Source organism: Colossoma macropomum, unplaced genomic scaffold (genome assembly GCF_904425465.1).
Source record: "Colossoma macropomum unplaced genomic scaffold, Colossoma_macropomum, whole genome shotgun sequence".
Taxonomy (NCBI): domain Eukaryota; kingdom Metazoa; phylum Chordata; class Actinopteri; order Characiformes; family Serrasalmidae; genus Colossoma; species Colossoma macropomum.
In genome coordinates, this window is record NW_023494799.1 from 35,253,197 (window position 1) to 35,269,626 (window position 16,430).

General features: G+C 38.5%; 1 protein-coding gene across 2 annotated transcripts; it reads left to right on the top strand.

Moving 5' to 3' along the window:
* The first annotated feature begins 1,362 nt into the window (after positions 1-1,362).
* On the top strand, positions 1,363-15,520 carry LOC118819475 (adhesion G protein-coupled receptor G3-like). Of its 2 annotated transcripts, XM_036587283.1 has the most exons (13): positions 1,363-1,492; positions 2,810-2,888; positions 4,423-4,516; positions 5,026-5,160; positions 6,990-7,103; positions 7,744-7,795; positions 7,981-8,072; positions 8,191-8,306; positions 10,537-10,802; positions 10,979-11,069; positions 11,163-11,455; positions 13,118-13,252; positions 15,391-15,520. In XM_036587283.1, exons 1-12 carry the CDS (start codon positions 1,432-1,434, stop codon positions 13,219-13,221), a joined length of 1,497 nt encoding a protein of 498 aa, XP_036443176.1. In that variant the 5' UTR covers positions 1,363-1,431; the 3' UTR covers positions 13,222-13,252; positions 15,391-15,520. The 2 variants fall into 2 exon arrangements, with proteins under 2 accessions (XP_036443176.1, XP_036443175.1); XM_036587282.1 differs by lacking the exon at positions 15,391-15,520 and having other exon boundaries at positions 13,118-13,680.
* The last annotated feature ends 910 nt before the right edge of the window (positions 15,521-16,430 follow it).

The following is a 16,430-nucleotide window of genomic DNA, read 5'->3' on the forward strand; positions in this document are numbered from 1 at the left end:
TTAGGTAAAAATAAAATAATCCTCCTTTGCAGTAAAATAAAGCCTGTTGATTGTTTTAACACAGTTTTAACCATAAATGGTCTTAAACATTGGAGTTAATGTAGCCTATAACTGCTAATACACCCTTTAACCCTGAAGGTTGGTGTGCAGACTGCTGGTCACCATAGCAACAACAACAACAACAACAATCTTGCCTAGCTAGCAGCTAATAAAAAAGGCAAAGAGAAAGAACAACGATAATTTAGAGACAAATAGACTTATTTGCATTTATAATCACTCCAGATGGTTTCCTGATACGTTTAATCTGCAAGGAGAACCTGTGAAACACTAAAAAGTCGCGAAGCTGAAGTTTCTCATTCACCGGCTTCGAATTTTCCCCGTTCCACCTTAAATGGTGCAGCAGTTATATTCTGGCACCTCAGGCCCCATTTAAGGTGGAACAGGAAAATCAGAACAAGAAGCCGGTGAATGAGAAGTGACTTCAGCCTCGTAAAAAGCCAATCATTGAGAGACATTTTACAAGAAACTGTTTCACTTTTGAGGAAAGTTTCCTGCTGGAGATGCAAGAAAGCAGCTATAGCTGAGCTAAAGCTTGAAGCAGAGCAAAGTAAGTCTGAATTTTAATTCATATTTTTTTTAGCTTATAATAGTACATCAGCACATGCTGAGACATATTTACAGCCAAGATGGTAAAATGGACATAAAATGGCTCCCAAGGTGGTAAGAGTTTTGTTGAAAGGACAAAATGGCTCTTCTTAACAATTGGGTTGTTGACCCCTGGGCTAGGCAATGAACCAAAGAACAAAAGGTTGACATACAGACAAGGGGAGGTAGGCCAAGGGAATAGAAACACACAGAGGGTGAAAAAACAAGACATCATTTTCTTGTTTCTTATTTAAGCAAGAAATAAATAAATAGACAGACAGATGTAATGCAGACTGCTGGTGCCAAGAAGTGGGGTTGACCCGACATCAAGAAAAAATCATTGTATTTCACTGAATCATTGATGTGCATTTGTTGAATGACATCAGTGAGAAAGAAATGATTAAAAACAGTGAGATTTCACATTTGTGAGTGCATTTTGGCTGATGAATTGTACTTTTCACTACGGTTATCTGCTGTTCTGGGCTTACATGCATCTGCCCAGTCACTGACCACTGAGGCTGGCAGCCTAAACCAGCCTACTTTATATCTGAACTATTTTTTTTTTTTTTGGCTGTTTTTCTGAACTTGTATTTTGTAAATGAAATGGTGGAATGTGAATCCCCTGCTGCCTGTGAAACTTAGTCATATCTCTAAACGGCCATGTACATGTACCAACACGCCGTGTGACGACAGCTACCTAGCAAAGAGCCACTGAAAGAGTCAGAGCTCACAAAGAGGAAATGAGTAAACGGTGTTCGCAGATAAACGGGGAGGCTTTTTGAGGAAATGAGGAGATTTTATTTACTCACAGTTTTTATACTGTCCTCTGTGGCGCTGACTGAGGGAGGTGAGAAAAAGAACCTCTTACATTCTCTGAATTAAGCTCGACCGAAAGTAACGGTGGCTTCTGGCTTCTGTCTTAGGATTATCAAGAGAAATTCAAATTCTTTAGATATAAACAATGATTTCAAGGGTTAAATCAAATATATTTTGTGTATGTGTATGACTATATTGTTTACCATCAAACAAATGTTGATTCTGTCTTATTTTAAATACCTGCGTGTCTTGTTATCCTTTTTTTAAATGCATGGGTGTCTTTTTTCTTTCCTAAGTACGTGGGTGTTTGTTTTCCCTATTTTAAGTATGTAGGTGTCTTTGTGTGTCTTTTTTTTAGGATGTTTGTGTCTTTTCTTAAGCATGTGTGTCTTTATTAAGTTCGCCTCCTTGTATCTACACTCTTTTTCCATTTTATCAGCTCCACCTACCATATAGGAGAACTTTGCAGTTCTACAATTATTTAAGATTCAAAAGTTTGTTATGTGCACAGAAAAAAAGCCACACTGCACAATGAAATTCTTACACTGCACTACCTCCCAGACTCCCCTTTTCACCATGTTCAGGACCCCACAGGACCACCATAGAGCAGGCATTATCTGGGTGGTGGAACATTCTCAGCACTGCAGTGACACTGATGTAGTGGTGGTGTGTCCACTCACTGTCCACTCTATTAGATACACTTACCTTGTTGGTCCACCTTGTAGATGTAAAGTCAGAGACGATAGCTCATCTGCTGTTGCACAGTTTGTGTTGGTCATCCTCTAATCCTTCATCAGTGGTCACAGAAGGCTGCCCACAGGACGCTGTTGGCTGGATATTTTTGGTTGGTGGACTATTCTCAGTCCAGCAGTGACACTGAGGTGTTTAAAAACTCCAGCAGCACTGCTGTGTCTGATCCACTCAGACCAGCGCAACACACACTAACACACCACCACCACGTCAGTGTTACTGCAGTGCTGAGAATGATCCACCACCCAAATAGTACCTGCTCTGTGAGGGTCCTTTGGGGTCCTGATCATTAAAGAACAGGGTGAAAGGGGGCTAACAAAGTATACAGAGAAACAGATGGACGACAGTCTGTAATTGTAGAACTACAAAGTGAAACTATATTGTAGGTGGAGCTGATAAAATGGACAATTAGTATAGATACAAGATGGTGTGCTTAATAAAGAGGCCAATGGGTGTAAGCTAAGTCAGCATATTGAAACTCTGGAGGCAGAGCTCACAGTGGTCTTCATCCTTCCTGTCTGCACTCGTTGCTTGAGATAAGAATGTGTCTGTGACCCTTTTCCTGAACAGTTATCTGCTATCACACTGATATCTGCAGATCCCAGTTCCAGTCGATCTATAACTCCCTGTTACAAGGTTCCCCAATACTGTGAAGAAAATGAATCCAACATCCCTCGGTGAGTTATGGTACTGATAAGACCACATGATGTGTAACAAAGGAAGTGGGTGTTCAACACACCAACTATCGTGTCTCAAACCATATAAACTTTATAATCAAACATTAATTTTGATTTTTTTTTTTCATTTTAATTGGAGTGTTCATTTTGTCCCTTGTTAACAGAGCCATAAACTAGAACCATTAACAATTATATAATTGATAATAAAAATATCTATCTAATTGATTGGCAATTTAAAACCATGAGATCCCTGAGGAAACCTCCTATAAATTACATAGGCTCTTCATTCAAACTTTATCATTTTATTCCTTAATAAACTTGGAGAATTTGGCGCAGCAGCAGAGAAATCCCTGCACAGGTGGTAATTAGGGGGATTCCACTTATTTTTCTAAATGCATGCATAATTAAACTGTTCTTTACAGTGGTGGTGATAGGAACCAGGGGTCACAATGTCCACAACACAAATATAGACATTTTATTTACTATCCAAAACCACCAGTGAGCCCACACATGTCTTCTGAGTTTTAGGTGATGTTGAGAATGGTAAATAAGTGGTACATTTTTTTAATATATTTTATTACTTTTCTATTCTATTTTACCCTTCCACCATGAATGAATGGGAAAAAGGAAAAAGTTTTAGGCCAAAACCTTTTCAAAAATATTGTAAAACATTGTCTTAGAGATCAGGCAGTATATTCGTAACAGTTTTGTGGAATAACATTATGTAAGGGAGCTTTTAGAGGCATTAAACTATTTAGTCATCTGGTTCCTATCAGCACCACAATGGACAATTCGGACTTGATATGTATCTCAAGAACGAATCATTTGACATCAAACCACTCTGAATGACTGTGATTACACCCTAATTGATTACATTCCCTTTTAACAAAGCTATGAGCTTTCTACCAAGCTACAAACTTAAAAAAGTGGTTTTTCAGGGGTTCTTTAGTAAAGAAAATGGTTCTATATAGAACCATGAACACTCAAAGAACCCTTTGCATCACTAAATGGTTCTTTAGATTGATAGAGAATGTGTTGTATCGTTCTATTTAGCACCTTTTTGAAAAGGGTTCTGTATAGCACCAAAAAGGGTTTTGCTATTGTTACTTGACATTGTAACAATAGTAGAACCCTTTCCGGTGCTATATAGAACCAGCTCCTTTACTAAAGATCCCTTAAAGAACCACCTTTTTTAAGTGTGTACAACAAAGTGAAAAATAGTCTGAATTACTATAGTTTCATTCTCACCACTGGTCATTTCTAATAGCCCTGCTAAATTTGTTTTTAGAGATCTCATATGAAATCGGTGATGATAACTATTTAGTAGTCTCTCACAGAAGCTGTGATTAGTACGCATGTTTTAAATGTATTATGAATCTAATCATCATGCCTACACATTGCTGTACTCACTGTATTGCTCATATATATTATATGATTATATGATATTCAGTGAATACTGTAGATATGATGAACACTTCAGAAGACCTGACAAATAATCACAGCTAACTGATTAATACTGGCCTTTTTCATGCAGGTGTATAGAAAAAAAGATGAGAAACTGTACGTTTTCACAGCCCAGGACAAAGAATCCAGACTTTTATATGCAGACTGTAAAATCCTCCTATGAGGTAAGACCATATTTCTTTCTCATATTCTAAAGAAAACACTGGCGCTTAAAAGACACACTGAAACCTTCACAATAAACCCAGAATGAAGTTAAAAAAATATGCAAGTAACACTGAAGTGAGATTTGGGGTATGAGGTTGCAACAAGATTTTTAAGCAAGTTAACCCAACCATGCTACATCACATCATCCAGAGATATACAGCACTGTGTAAAAGTCAGAGACTACCTTTTATTTATTCAATTATGTATACAATTTCCAGTCAAAACAGCCAGTAAGCATGTTATTCGTTTTTCAGTGTCAGAAAAAAGCAGGAAACATTTAACAGAAAAGCATCAAATTCTAAGTATAATATCAAATCTAATGGTTTTAATTTGCCTACTCTTTACTTTGTGCACCTACTGCCACTTTAACTCTTCCGTCCTTCTAAATTTACCATCAACGAGCCTCACGCAGTACTGAAAGATATGCTTGAATATGCAATGAATTGTGTATTACTTGTTGCTCTCACAGGTCACAGTGGACACAGTGTATGGCCATGCAATTCATATTCCCTCAGAAGCTGTCCTGAAAAGCACTAGGGAGCAGCTGGGCAATGGCCATGAACTGCACTTGACCGTATCTGTTCTTAACCGCAGCCTTTTCGAGGTTAGTGATTTTGGCCAAGGTGGGCATCTATTATTGTTTAATGCAAGCGTGCCAGACTCCAGTCCTGGTGGGCCACAGTACTGCACAGTTGGGCGTAATGAGTTTGAATGTGTGTGTTATGTCCTATGTAAGCTGGAATGCCTGGGAAGCTGTAATTCAAGTGATTCCTTATGAGATCTGTGATATTACTCCAGCATTTTTCTTCAATGTCCAAATTCTTTCAGTCACATAAGTAATAATTCCAGAGCGCTCTCAGTGACAGTCCTGTTTGAGTCAATCTTACACTAATGTAATAACAAAATTACCTATGGTATTTTGGGAAAACTACACAAGCCAAAGGTAGGCAACATGGACACATGAACATCACATTTATGCATGATTGCTGACCATCTCCGCCACAAGAGCATTAGTGAGGTCAGGCACTGATGTTGTGCATGGTAAGCCAGTGAATCTCTTCCACTCCAGACTCAGCAAACCATTTCTGTATGGACAGATCCATGCAGAAAGCATGATTACTCACTCCAGAGAGCTTTTCCACTGCTCAAGAGTCCAACAGTGGTCTGCTTTACCCTACTCTGGCCAACACATGGCACTGCAGTTGGGGATCTTAGGGGATCTTAGGCATGTTCGCAGCTAGCTGCTCAGCCATGGAAACCCAATCTGTGCACCTCTTTATGGCAGGTTTTGTGCTGACATTGCTTTCAAAAGTCATCCACATTTCCACTTCACCATAACAACACTTGCAGTTGACTGGGGCCACTCTAACAGGGCGGAAATTCAACAAACTGACTTGCTGGAAAGGTGCCAACCTGTGACAGTGGCACATTGAAAGTCACCAAGCTTTTTAGTATGACTCATTCTACTGTCAGGGTTTCTCTATGGAAATTTCATGGATGCACACTTGATACTTGATTTTGCATTGCTGTTGTGGCTGAAATGGCCGAACTCACTGCTTAGAATATACTGTATCACATATGAACTGGCCAGTCTTACAAAAATTACATCACAGATCCTCAAAAGTGTATCCAGCTTGAAAAGTAGGGAAATCACTAAGCCGTGCTATAGTTCTCTCAGACTGGAGGTCTGGCTGATGTACAGCAGTTTCTCAACCCAGAATACCTGTGACAAGTGTACTGGGCATTGGTGTAGACAAAATGTAGACCTTTTTGTGGACCCCTGGTTGATTTTCTCAGAAATATATGTTCTCAGATTACAACATAATGTGTATATAAGTATGATTTGTATTGTTTTGTTTCCCCCTTGACCCTGTATATTTGGCTCTATTAATAAAAGATTGCAAATTCGATTAACACAGATAAAAACCACACAGTTTGAGTGATGCTATAGCCATTCGCACCAGGAGTCCAAGAGAGTACAATCGGCCTCGGCCTTTCCTCTCCCCACATCACTCTGCTAGCCATTGTGGGCCTTTTAACTAAGTTAATAGAATTGGCAGTTAGTGTTCTCCTCCAAGCGTTTTGAGCTGTTTAATGAAGTTGCATTAGTGTCAAATTGAAAAGATGCTGGCTTCACGTGACTCGGAGGAAACTTGTGCAGGCCTTCACCCTCCTAATACTGGTAGTATGAACTGATTGGGGGAGACCTAACTAACGGGTGAAACTGGATACGATTAAACTGGGAAGAAAATGGGCGAACACATTCCTGTACCTGACATGTACTGGGGGAAAAAAGAGCTTCTAATTCTGATTCTGATTCATCTGTCTGTATTACTGCAAAGTACAGTGGTTGCCTCATACTGATTCACTGCATGTTTTAATCTGTAGCAATAGTGAGTCATAGTGGTGTTCTCTACCTGTATTTTGGCCCAGGCACGTTCAGATAAAGGATCTCCTCATGAGCAGGTTTTAGGAGTGTGGCTTGGCAATCAAGATGTCCACGACCTTTCTCATCCCGTCAGGATGGTGTTTGTGAATGTCTATCAGGTATGATATTTACCTGTTGCGCAATAGAAGTGAACTGTGTTATATCACTATAACTACATACTGGAAATGTAGGCTTGGTCATTGGTCATTTACATACAGTAGGGTCCTACATCTGAGACCCCATTGAAAATCTGGGACTGTTTTAATTTAATCCTGAAAATAAACAACAGAACATTGTATAATTTTGAAAGAATTAGAACAAAGAAAAGTTACAACAAATAAAATGACAAAGAAATATTTGAGATTCTGCACTGTTTCTAGATCACTATTCACATTTATGTCACTGACCACATTAAGGCCTTTGTACAAAAAGGTCGATTTTTTTAAAGTCTTATTTCTTCTATTGAAAGATCTATCGTTTCGGCGACTCTCAGGTGGATTTGATCCACTCAACATAGACTTTTGTCCCTGTTAGTACACTAAAAATTGCTATGAAATTCTGAACGTCATGTAAATATGTCAGATTCTACTTTTCACTCAGATTATTACACTGATAATATCTGAAAAGACTGCAAAAGTGAAGCATTTTCATTAGTGGTCTCAGACAGTTGGTCCTCACTAAAATGGTAGCACTGCTAACAAACTGCAATTTCAGCAAAATTTGTCCTCATTTGTAAAGAAAAAAATTCCTATCTTTCAGAAAGGGAGTGGGGAATGTGTCTTCTGGAAGCTTTCGACCAACAGCGAACAAGGTCCTGAACCGAACTCTCAAATCAATCCTGGTGAAATCTGAAATAACTTCTTTTCTCCTGACAAGAACATGATAGTGAGATTATAAAAACAAGTTGTGGGTCTTTGATTGATGCCTGTTGTTGATTGTAAAAAAGATGACAGGTCAAGTGGTTTGGTGAGTTCCAGTTTCATGTTTTGTGTTTAGGTAGTTGGAGCACAGATGGCTGTAACACAATCCAGAACAACACAAACTTTATCTGTGAATGCAATCACCTCAGTTTCTTTGCAGTGCTGATCGTAAGTGAAAGCTTCAAACACACACTGTATGATCTGATTTTGTTAACGGAGCACTCTTTATTTTACATCATTCTTGGTTCTGGATATGACTGTTGTACATAACATTCTTCTCTGACAGAGTCCTGATGTGCCGGATCCTGTTGACATTCAGCGTCTTGAGTATATCTCATACATTGGGTCATCTCTTTCTGTGGTGTTCACAGTTGTCATCATCGTGATGTATCTGTGCCACAAGTGAGACGTCTCTTATTGTGCATTCACACCACAGTCACGGTGTTTTCTACAACCCCATTTCCAAAAAAGTTGGGACGCTGTGCAGAATGGACAAAAAATTAGGATGCAATGATGTGCAAATCATGTAAACCATATTTAAAGGAAAATACTACAAACACAACATATAAAATGTTGAAATTGAGTCCATTTTGAATTTGATGCCAACAACACATTCCAAAAAAGTTGGGACGGGGGCCTGTTTACCACTGTGTTTCATCACCTCTTCTTTTAACAACACTCTGTAAGTGTTTGGGAACTGAGGAGACACTGCTGTAGTTTTGAAAGTAAAATGTTTTCCCATTTATGTTTGATACAAGATTTTAGCTGCTCATCAGTTCAGAGTCTCCTTTGTTGTGTTTTTCACTTCATAATGTGCTAAATGTTTTCAGTGGTGACAGGTCTGGACTGCAGGTCAGTTTAGCACCTAAACTCTTTTAATACAGAGCAATGCTGTTGTAATACATACAGAATGTGGTTTGGCATTGTCTTGCTGAAATAATCAAGGCCTTCCCTGAAAAAGACGTCGTCTGGATGGCAGCATATGTTGCCAAAACATGTATATATTGTTCAGCATTAATGGTGCCTTCACAGATGTGCACATCACCTGTGCCATGTGTACTAATGCACCCCTATACCATCATGAATACTGGATTTTGAACTGTGCACTGATAACAAGCTGAGTGGCCTTTAGCCTGGAGGACACGGTGTCCATGATTTCCAAAAAGAATTTCATGTTGATTTGTCAGACCACAGGACACTTTTCCACTTCCCCTCAGTCCATTTTAAATGAGCTCCGGCCCAGAGAAGGTGGCAGGATTTCTGGAACCTGTTTATATATGGTTTCTTCTTTGCGTTTAAGAGTTTTAATTAGCATTTGTGGATGCAGCAACAAACTGTTTTCATAGACAGTGGTTTTTAGAAGTGTTTCTGAGCCCATGCGGTGATTTCCACTACAGAATCATGTCTGTTTTTAATGCAGTGCCGCCTGAGGGCCCAAAGATCACAGTCGGCTAATACTGTTTTTTGGCCTTGTCCCTTGCATACAGAGATTTCTCCAAATTCTCTGAATCTTTTAATGTTATTATGTACCATAGATGATGAAAAGCAAAAGTTCTTTGCTATTTTACATTGAGAAAAGTTATGCTTGATTTGTTGCATTGTTTGATCATGCAGTCTTTCACAGAGTGGTGAACCCCTCCTCATCTTTACTTCTGAAGACTCAGAAAGGCTCTTAGCATTACACAACTTTACCAGCCTTTTGTTGCCCCCCGTCCCAACTTTTTTGGAACGTGTTGTTGGCATCAAATTCAAAATGGGCAAATATTTTTCAAAAAACAATAAAATTTTGATTATGTATTTGTTAATTGGCAATCACTGTGGTGAGAATTCCACTGATTTTATAAAATGTCTGCATAACTCATTTGTTGAAATGTAATCAGTCATTCAGAGTGACTAGAGAAACTTACTGAACCATGTTTTCGTAAAAGTGGTGGTGATGGGATCCAGGAGTCTCAACACCTACAAGGCAAATATAGCCATTTTCATCACTAATCAAAACAACCACTGACCCTAAACATGTCTTCTCAGTTTTAATATGTAATGTTGACAATGGTGAAATGGTGGAAATCTGAAAATTGAAATATGTTTTCTTTGGGAACTACTTTGCCTTACAACACTTTGCATGTACCTCTCCACTGTATATAATTTAGGTCAAAATCTTATCACAAAATTGTCATAAAACAATGTCTCAGCCATCAGGCCACATATTCATAACCATTTCATGTTATAACATTCTGTGAGGGAGCTTTTAGAGGTCTGGTTCCTATCACCACTACTGTGAAAAACTCTCAGTAAGGCCCAATCCCATTTCTTCTTTTTACCCCTACCCCTTGTTTTCAAGTGTCACCCTAACCCTTTGGAACTGAGTTACAAGGGGTAGTGGTTGAAATCTTGCCATATGAAATGGGACCCTCAAATTAAAAACAAAAACAAAAACACTGCTTCATTAACAGGCTACTAGCAGCGCTCTGTTTTTTTGTTTTCATTTAACAACGTGGGTGGGTAGTTCATTATTTCATATCATTTGGTTTTATATATCAAAAACCCTTTTAGAAAAAGAAATTCAAGTTAATTTTTTTTTTTTTTGCATCTCATTTCTAACTGACACAATGTGTGACTTCTCTGTACACAGGAAACGGAAGGCAGGACAGACTCTCATCATTCATATACAGCTGACAAGTTCGCTGTTCCTACTGCACCTCTTTTTCCTGGCCAGTTCAATTTGGTCCAGTGCAGAGTGGGGAGGCTGCTGGACCCTGGGATTCTTGCTGCACTGGGCCCTGCTGGCCACTTTCACCTGGATGGCTATTGAAGGCTTCCATCTGTACCTGCTACTGGTGCGGGTCTTCAACATCTGCATCAGCAGATACCGACTTAAACTAAGCCTGGTGGGCTGGGGTGAGTTATAAAGATTTGATTCACTGTCATCAAGTCTTCTGACAAGGGTAGCAGTCACCAGCCCTGCTTCTGGAGATCTACCTTCCTGCAGACTCCATATATGCACACACACACACACACACACACACACACACACACACACACACACATTAAATCGATTATCCTTCCTGTTCTAGGAGTTCCTACAGCTACAGTGATGATCTGTGGAATGGCTGGTGCATATGGCAAGTACACTCTCATGGAGAACTCCAGCAGAACCACTAGCCTGTAAGGCCTGTCCAACAGTTCCAGAACATTTCTGTTAATTTGTATTCTTTATCTCCACTTTAACCATATTTGCATTTTGCCTCCATTATACAGTTGCTGGGTTACTACTAAGGCTGCAAGGTACATAACAGTGAATGGTTATCTGGGGCTGGTGCTGCTCTTCAATGCTGTTATTCTGGCAGTGATGGTGGTGAAGATGCGGCAGCTGAGAGCACGAAAGATCCAGGCGGGTAACAGAGTGAGGAGGATGTGGAAAGACTGGGCCAGCCTGCTGGGCCTCAGCTGTGTTTTGGGGCTCCCCTGGGGGCTGGCGTTCATGACACATGGACCCCAGTCTATCAGTCTTTCAGCAATTTACCTTTTCACTGTGCTCAATGCCTTTCAAGGTAGGTCTTGTTTCATCAAGCATATAAACTTGGTGTTAAAGCAATCATTCTGTGAAAAATCAAATGTGAACAATTTTTCCCTTACACCAAATGTAGTTGATCAACCAAGACATACCATTGTTATTATAACAAAAACATACAATGTCATTGATGAAAACACCACTCTTGTGAAGCACCAAAAGCTATTTGAGTGCCCATGTGGAGAATCTATAGCCTGCTAAATGTGAGTGAGTGAGTGAGTGAGAAAATGAACGAGTGAGTTGCACGCCAGGTCCATGGGCTGATTTGCTTAAAATCTAAAAATACAAAATACAAACAAAATTAAAAGTAAAAGCTAAAAAATTCCACTGCTGTCTATGCATGGCAATGTTATGATAAATTTCCCTTAAAGCCTCCTGATTTCTTCTGTTTTCATGTTTGCTGCACTAAATGGTTTCAGATCCTTATACAAAATGTTATATAAGGAGAACATGAGGAAACACAAAACACAGTTTTAAATGATCAGAAAAAACAGTTTTGCAACACCAATATCAACCACTTGAAAAAGTAAAATGGTAGAAATAAACTTAACAACTGGTTGTGCCAAATTTTGCAGTGACAACTGCAACCAAACACTTCCTGTAACTCGAGATCCGTCTTTTGCGTAGTTTTAAAGGAATTTTGTTGCAGAATTCCTTTATTTCAACCACATTGAAAGACAGGCATATAGGCAATAGGGTTTGAGTCCGGACTTTGATTAGGCCACTCCTAAACCTTAATTTCGTTTCTTTTGAGCCACTCGGAAGTAGATTCACTTATGATGTTCGTCAGGGTTCTTTTTTCTTGGATAAGTTGTTGCTGTGCTTTTGGAGGAATTCTGGTAGGCCGGCCACGTCTTGGAGGATCATCACTGTTTCAGGTTTTGTCCGTTGTGGTTCACTGGAAAGCCAGAGCTTTAGAAATGGATTTGTACCATTTTCCAGACTGATATATTTCAATAACTTTCTTTCTCATTTTCTCCAGACTTGTTTTTTATTGCAGCAGGAGCATGCTGCTTGTTGAGAACATTTAGCCTACTTCACACCAGCTGTGGGTGTGTCTGGTTTAGTCCACAATAATTAAATATATTTGGGATAACTGGTTGATTGAGGAGCAGCACGGTGGTGCAGTGGGTAGCACTGTTGCCTCCCACAGTCCAAAGACATGCAGTCAGGCCAGTTAGTTATGCTAAATTGCCCCTAGGTGTGAGTCTGTGTGTGTGTATGTGTATGTATATGTCTGTCTGTCTGCCCTGCTATAGACTGGCGAACCTGTCCAGGGTGTTTCCTGCCTTCAGGCTCCAGTCCCCCCACCCAGAAGGATAAAGTGGCTTAGAAAATGTGTGTATGTGGTTAATTAAGTGATTTGGGGGGGAATTAATTTTTCACACAGGGCTAATTGGGGGTTGGATAACTTTTTCTCTTGAATAAAAAGGGCAGATACCAAATATGGTTTGCTAATACATTCCTGGTGAAGGGAATTGTGTATATTTGATTTTTCACCAAACTCTTACTTTAATGTTGTTGATTTGTTACCTCACACCTGTTGTGTTGAAGTCTTCTAGATATTACTGATACTATATGTTAACATGTCTAAATAAACAGGTGAAAAATTATTTGGGTCCCTCTGCAATTTATCTTCCAGGTGTCTTGATGTTCCTGTGGTTCTTATCGATCACCTGTAAGTCCATTCATGAGGAGCAGCAATCAACAAAGGGCTCCTCTATGAGCAACGTCACCTCAGGATGATACAGGATGATACATTTTGGCGACTTTTTCGGTAAATTCAGCGTAAGAATATTACTAGTTAGCACTTCCGCAAAGTCATGCAGCAGAAAATAAATACTAGTCTGTCTGCTGTCCAGTGACAGAAGTCCTTAGCCCTCTGTATCTTAGTTGTTTTGTGTGCAGGTCTTAAAAATCTCTGTTATGTAGGCCTTTCTACACGATGTGTAATCACGATGACTGCAATTGTCAGCAATCGTTATGAAGCTAATTCTAATTTTTTTTTAGATAATTCTAGCTCTTTAGCGTGTATGCTACCAGACAGGGAGTTTTTAAGCTTATATTTTTCGCTCTGTAGGAGAACATGTAGAGAACATGTCGACTCTACACATAATTCTGTGTAACTGTAGACTTTAGTGTGAGTGTGAGCACAAGGAACTCTCAGAATTGAAAGGTTCTATCTGTGTTTGATCCATTACAGAAAAATATTTCCAAATATCCGACATATTCTTACACTGAGCGGTCAAAAGTATCTTCAGACAATGACTTTGTTAGGATATGAAAGGTGATTGCACTACAGAAGTTTTGCTAGTTACATAAGTTAACATAAGTTTAAAGTTAGATTTGTGACTCTCAGTATATTAAAACTGCACTAAACACAGATAGAACCTCATAATTCTAGGGTGTGGTAATGTAAACATGAGTTACAGAAACCTTTTTTTGTGGTTATTTAAATTTGCTTTCATTCATACTGTCAATTTCAAATATCCATGTCTTCACTGAACATTTTTTGCAAAGCCAGTTATTTTTGAATAATATTTAGTGTTCAAATTTTTGACTTAAATGTAGCAAAAGTAACTTCGGAAAATGTTATTTTTGAAGGTGTGTAAAACAACGAGTGTGTTTACATGCACTCAATAATCCAGTCATAATTGGATTTCTGCAGTTATCCGATTATTCAAATGGTCATGTAAGCACCGTACTGTGATCTAGAAATCGGATTAAGAAATCCAATAAAGAGGCTGGATTTTAGCTCAGTATTCAGATTTCTCAGTGCACGTAAACTCTTACTCTGATTTCTATCAGATTTCTCAGTGCATGTAAACTCTTACTCTGATTTCTATCAGATTTCTCAGTGCATGTAAACTCTTACTCTGATTTCTATCAGATTTCTCAGTGCACTTAAACTTTTACTCTGATTTCTGTCAGATTTCTCAGTGCACGTAAACTCTTACTCCGATTTCTATCAGATTTCTCAGTGCACGTAAACTCTTACTCTGATTTCTATCAGATTTCTCAGTGCACGTAAACTCTTAATCTGATTTCAATCAGATTTCTCAGTGCACGTAAACTCTTAATCTGATTTCAATCAGATTTCTCAGTTCATGTAAACTCTTACTCTGATTTCAATCAGATTTCTCAGTGCATGTAAACTCTTACTCTGATTTCAATCAGATTTCTCAGTGCACGTAAACTCTTAATCTGATTTCAATCAGATTTCTCAGTTCATGTAAACTCTTAATCTGATTTCAATCAGATTTCTCAGTTCATGTAAACTCTTACTCTGATTTCAATCAGATTTCTCAGTTCATGTAAACTCTTACTCTGATTTCAATCAGATTTCTCAGTGCATGTAAACTCTTACTCTGATTTCTATCAGATTTCTCAGTGCACTTAAACTTTTACTCTGATTTCTGTCAGATTTCTCAGTGCACGTAAACTCTTACTCCGATTTCTATCAGATTTCTCAGTGCACGTAAACTCTTACTCTGATTTCTATCAGATTTCTCAGTGCACGTAAACTCTTACTCTGATTTCTATCAGATTTCTCAGTGCACGTAAACTCTTAATCTGATTTCAATCAGATTTTTCAGTGCACGTAAACTCTTAATCTGATTTCAATCAGATTTCTCAGTTCATGTAAACTCTTACTCTGATTTCAATCAGATTTCTCAGTGCATGTAAACTCTTACTCTGATTTCAATCAGATTTCTCAGTGCACGTAAACTCTTACTCTGATTTCTATCAGATTTCTCAGTGCACTTAAACTCTTACTCTGATTTCAATCAGATTTCTCAGTGCATGTAAACTCTTACTCTGATTTCAATCAGATTTCTCAGTGCACGTAAACTCTTACTCTGATTTCTATCAGATTTCTCAGTGCACTTAAACTTTTACTCTGATTTCTGTCAGATTTCTCAGTCTGCGCGAGAACGGACGGGGAATGTCGTGAGATGCAGCAAAACACTTGGAGCAGCGCTGAAACCAAACACAAAATGAAGGATTTACATATTCTTCATCTTCTAGATAATGTATGTTAATATTTTCAGGTAAAGTCGCGCAATGTTAAAAAAAAAGCTGCAGTATGAAGTTTGAATTTTACATTACGTTTATGTTACATATTCTCAGTGCGTTTATTGGCTGGTTGTAAAGCAGAAATTCAATTACTGCCTGACTTTTGAAGACTCAGAGTTTCCCCATTATCAAGAGCATGTAAACGTGTTGATCGGATTACTGACAAAATCTGATTTTCTGCAGTTATCAGATTATTAAGTGCATGTAAACGCACTCAATATCAATAATAAATGGACGGTGGTTAAGGAGAGCTGTGACAGAAGTTTATTTTGTTTAATGTGGTAAATGTAAAGAAAGAAAAACTTAATGCCTTTACATTCATTCTGTACTATAAGTGCAATCTGTTGAGTAATCTGCTGGCCATTTCACTGAGCTTTGTGGTATGCATTTCATACGTTAGATGTGCTGGGACACCAGGCTAACTTATCACGAGCAAGAAAAAAGGTACATAACTTTATTTGAAAAATATGTTTTTCCTACTACAAACACAATCAGTCGCTGATGTTTCTGTGAAATGTAGGGGGTAAGGTTGAAAAAAAAATATTATATTTAATAATTAGAACAGCCAGAAGCTGTAACCATGACCTCTGTCTGTGTGGCCATATTTTCTCCTATCCAAAGCTTTCAGCTACATGTTTAGCAAACTAATGTAACACAGCCTTCTATTACAGTTGAGGTTCTAATTTCACATTCATCTGAGAGCTCTTGTTGAAAATCAAATGTTAAGCAGACGAACTTCATGTATGGGATAGAGAATAGTTTCTGTGAGTATCCCTAAAAGCGTTTTAAATTTGTATGCTAGATCATTTTTGCATACTTTGAGGTTATGTTAAATCATTTGGTACCAAGTTTGGCGTCAAGTTTTTTTCTGTGTGTAT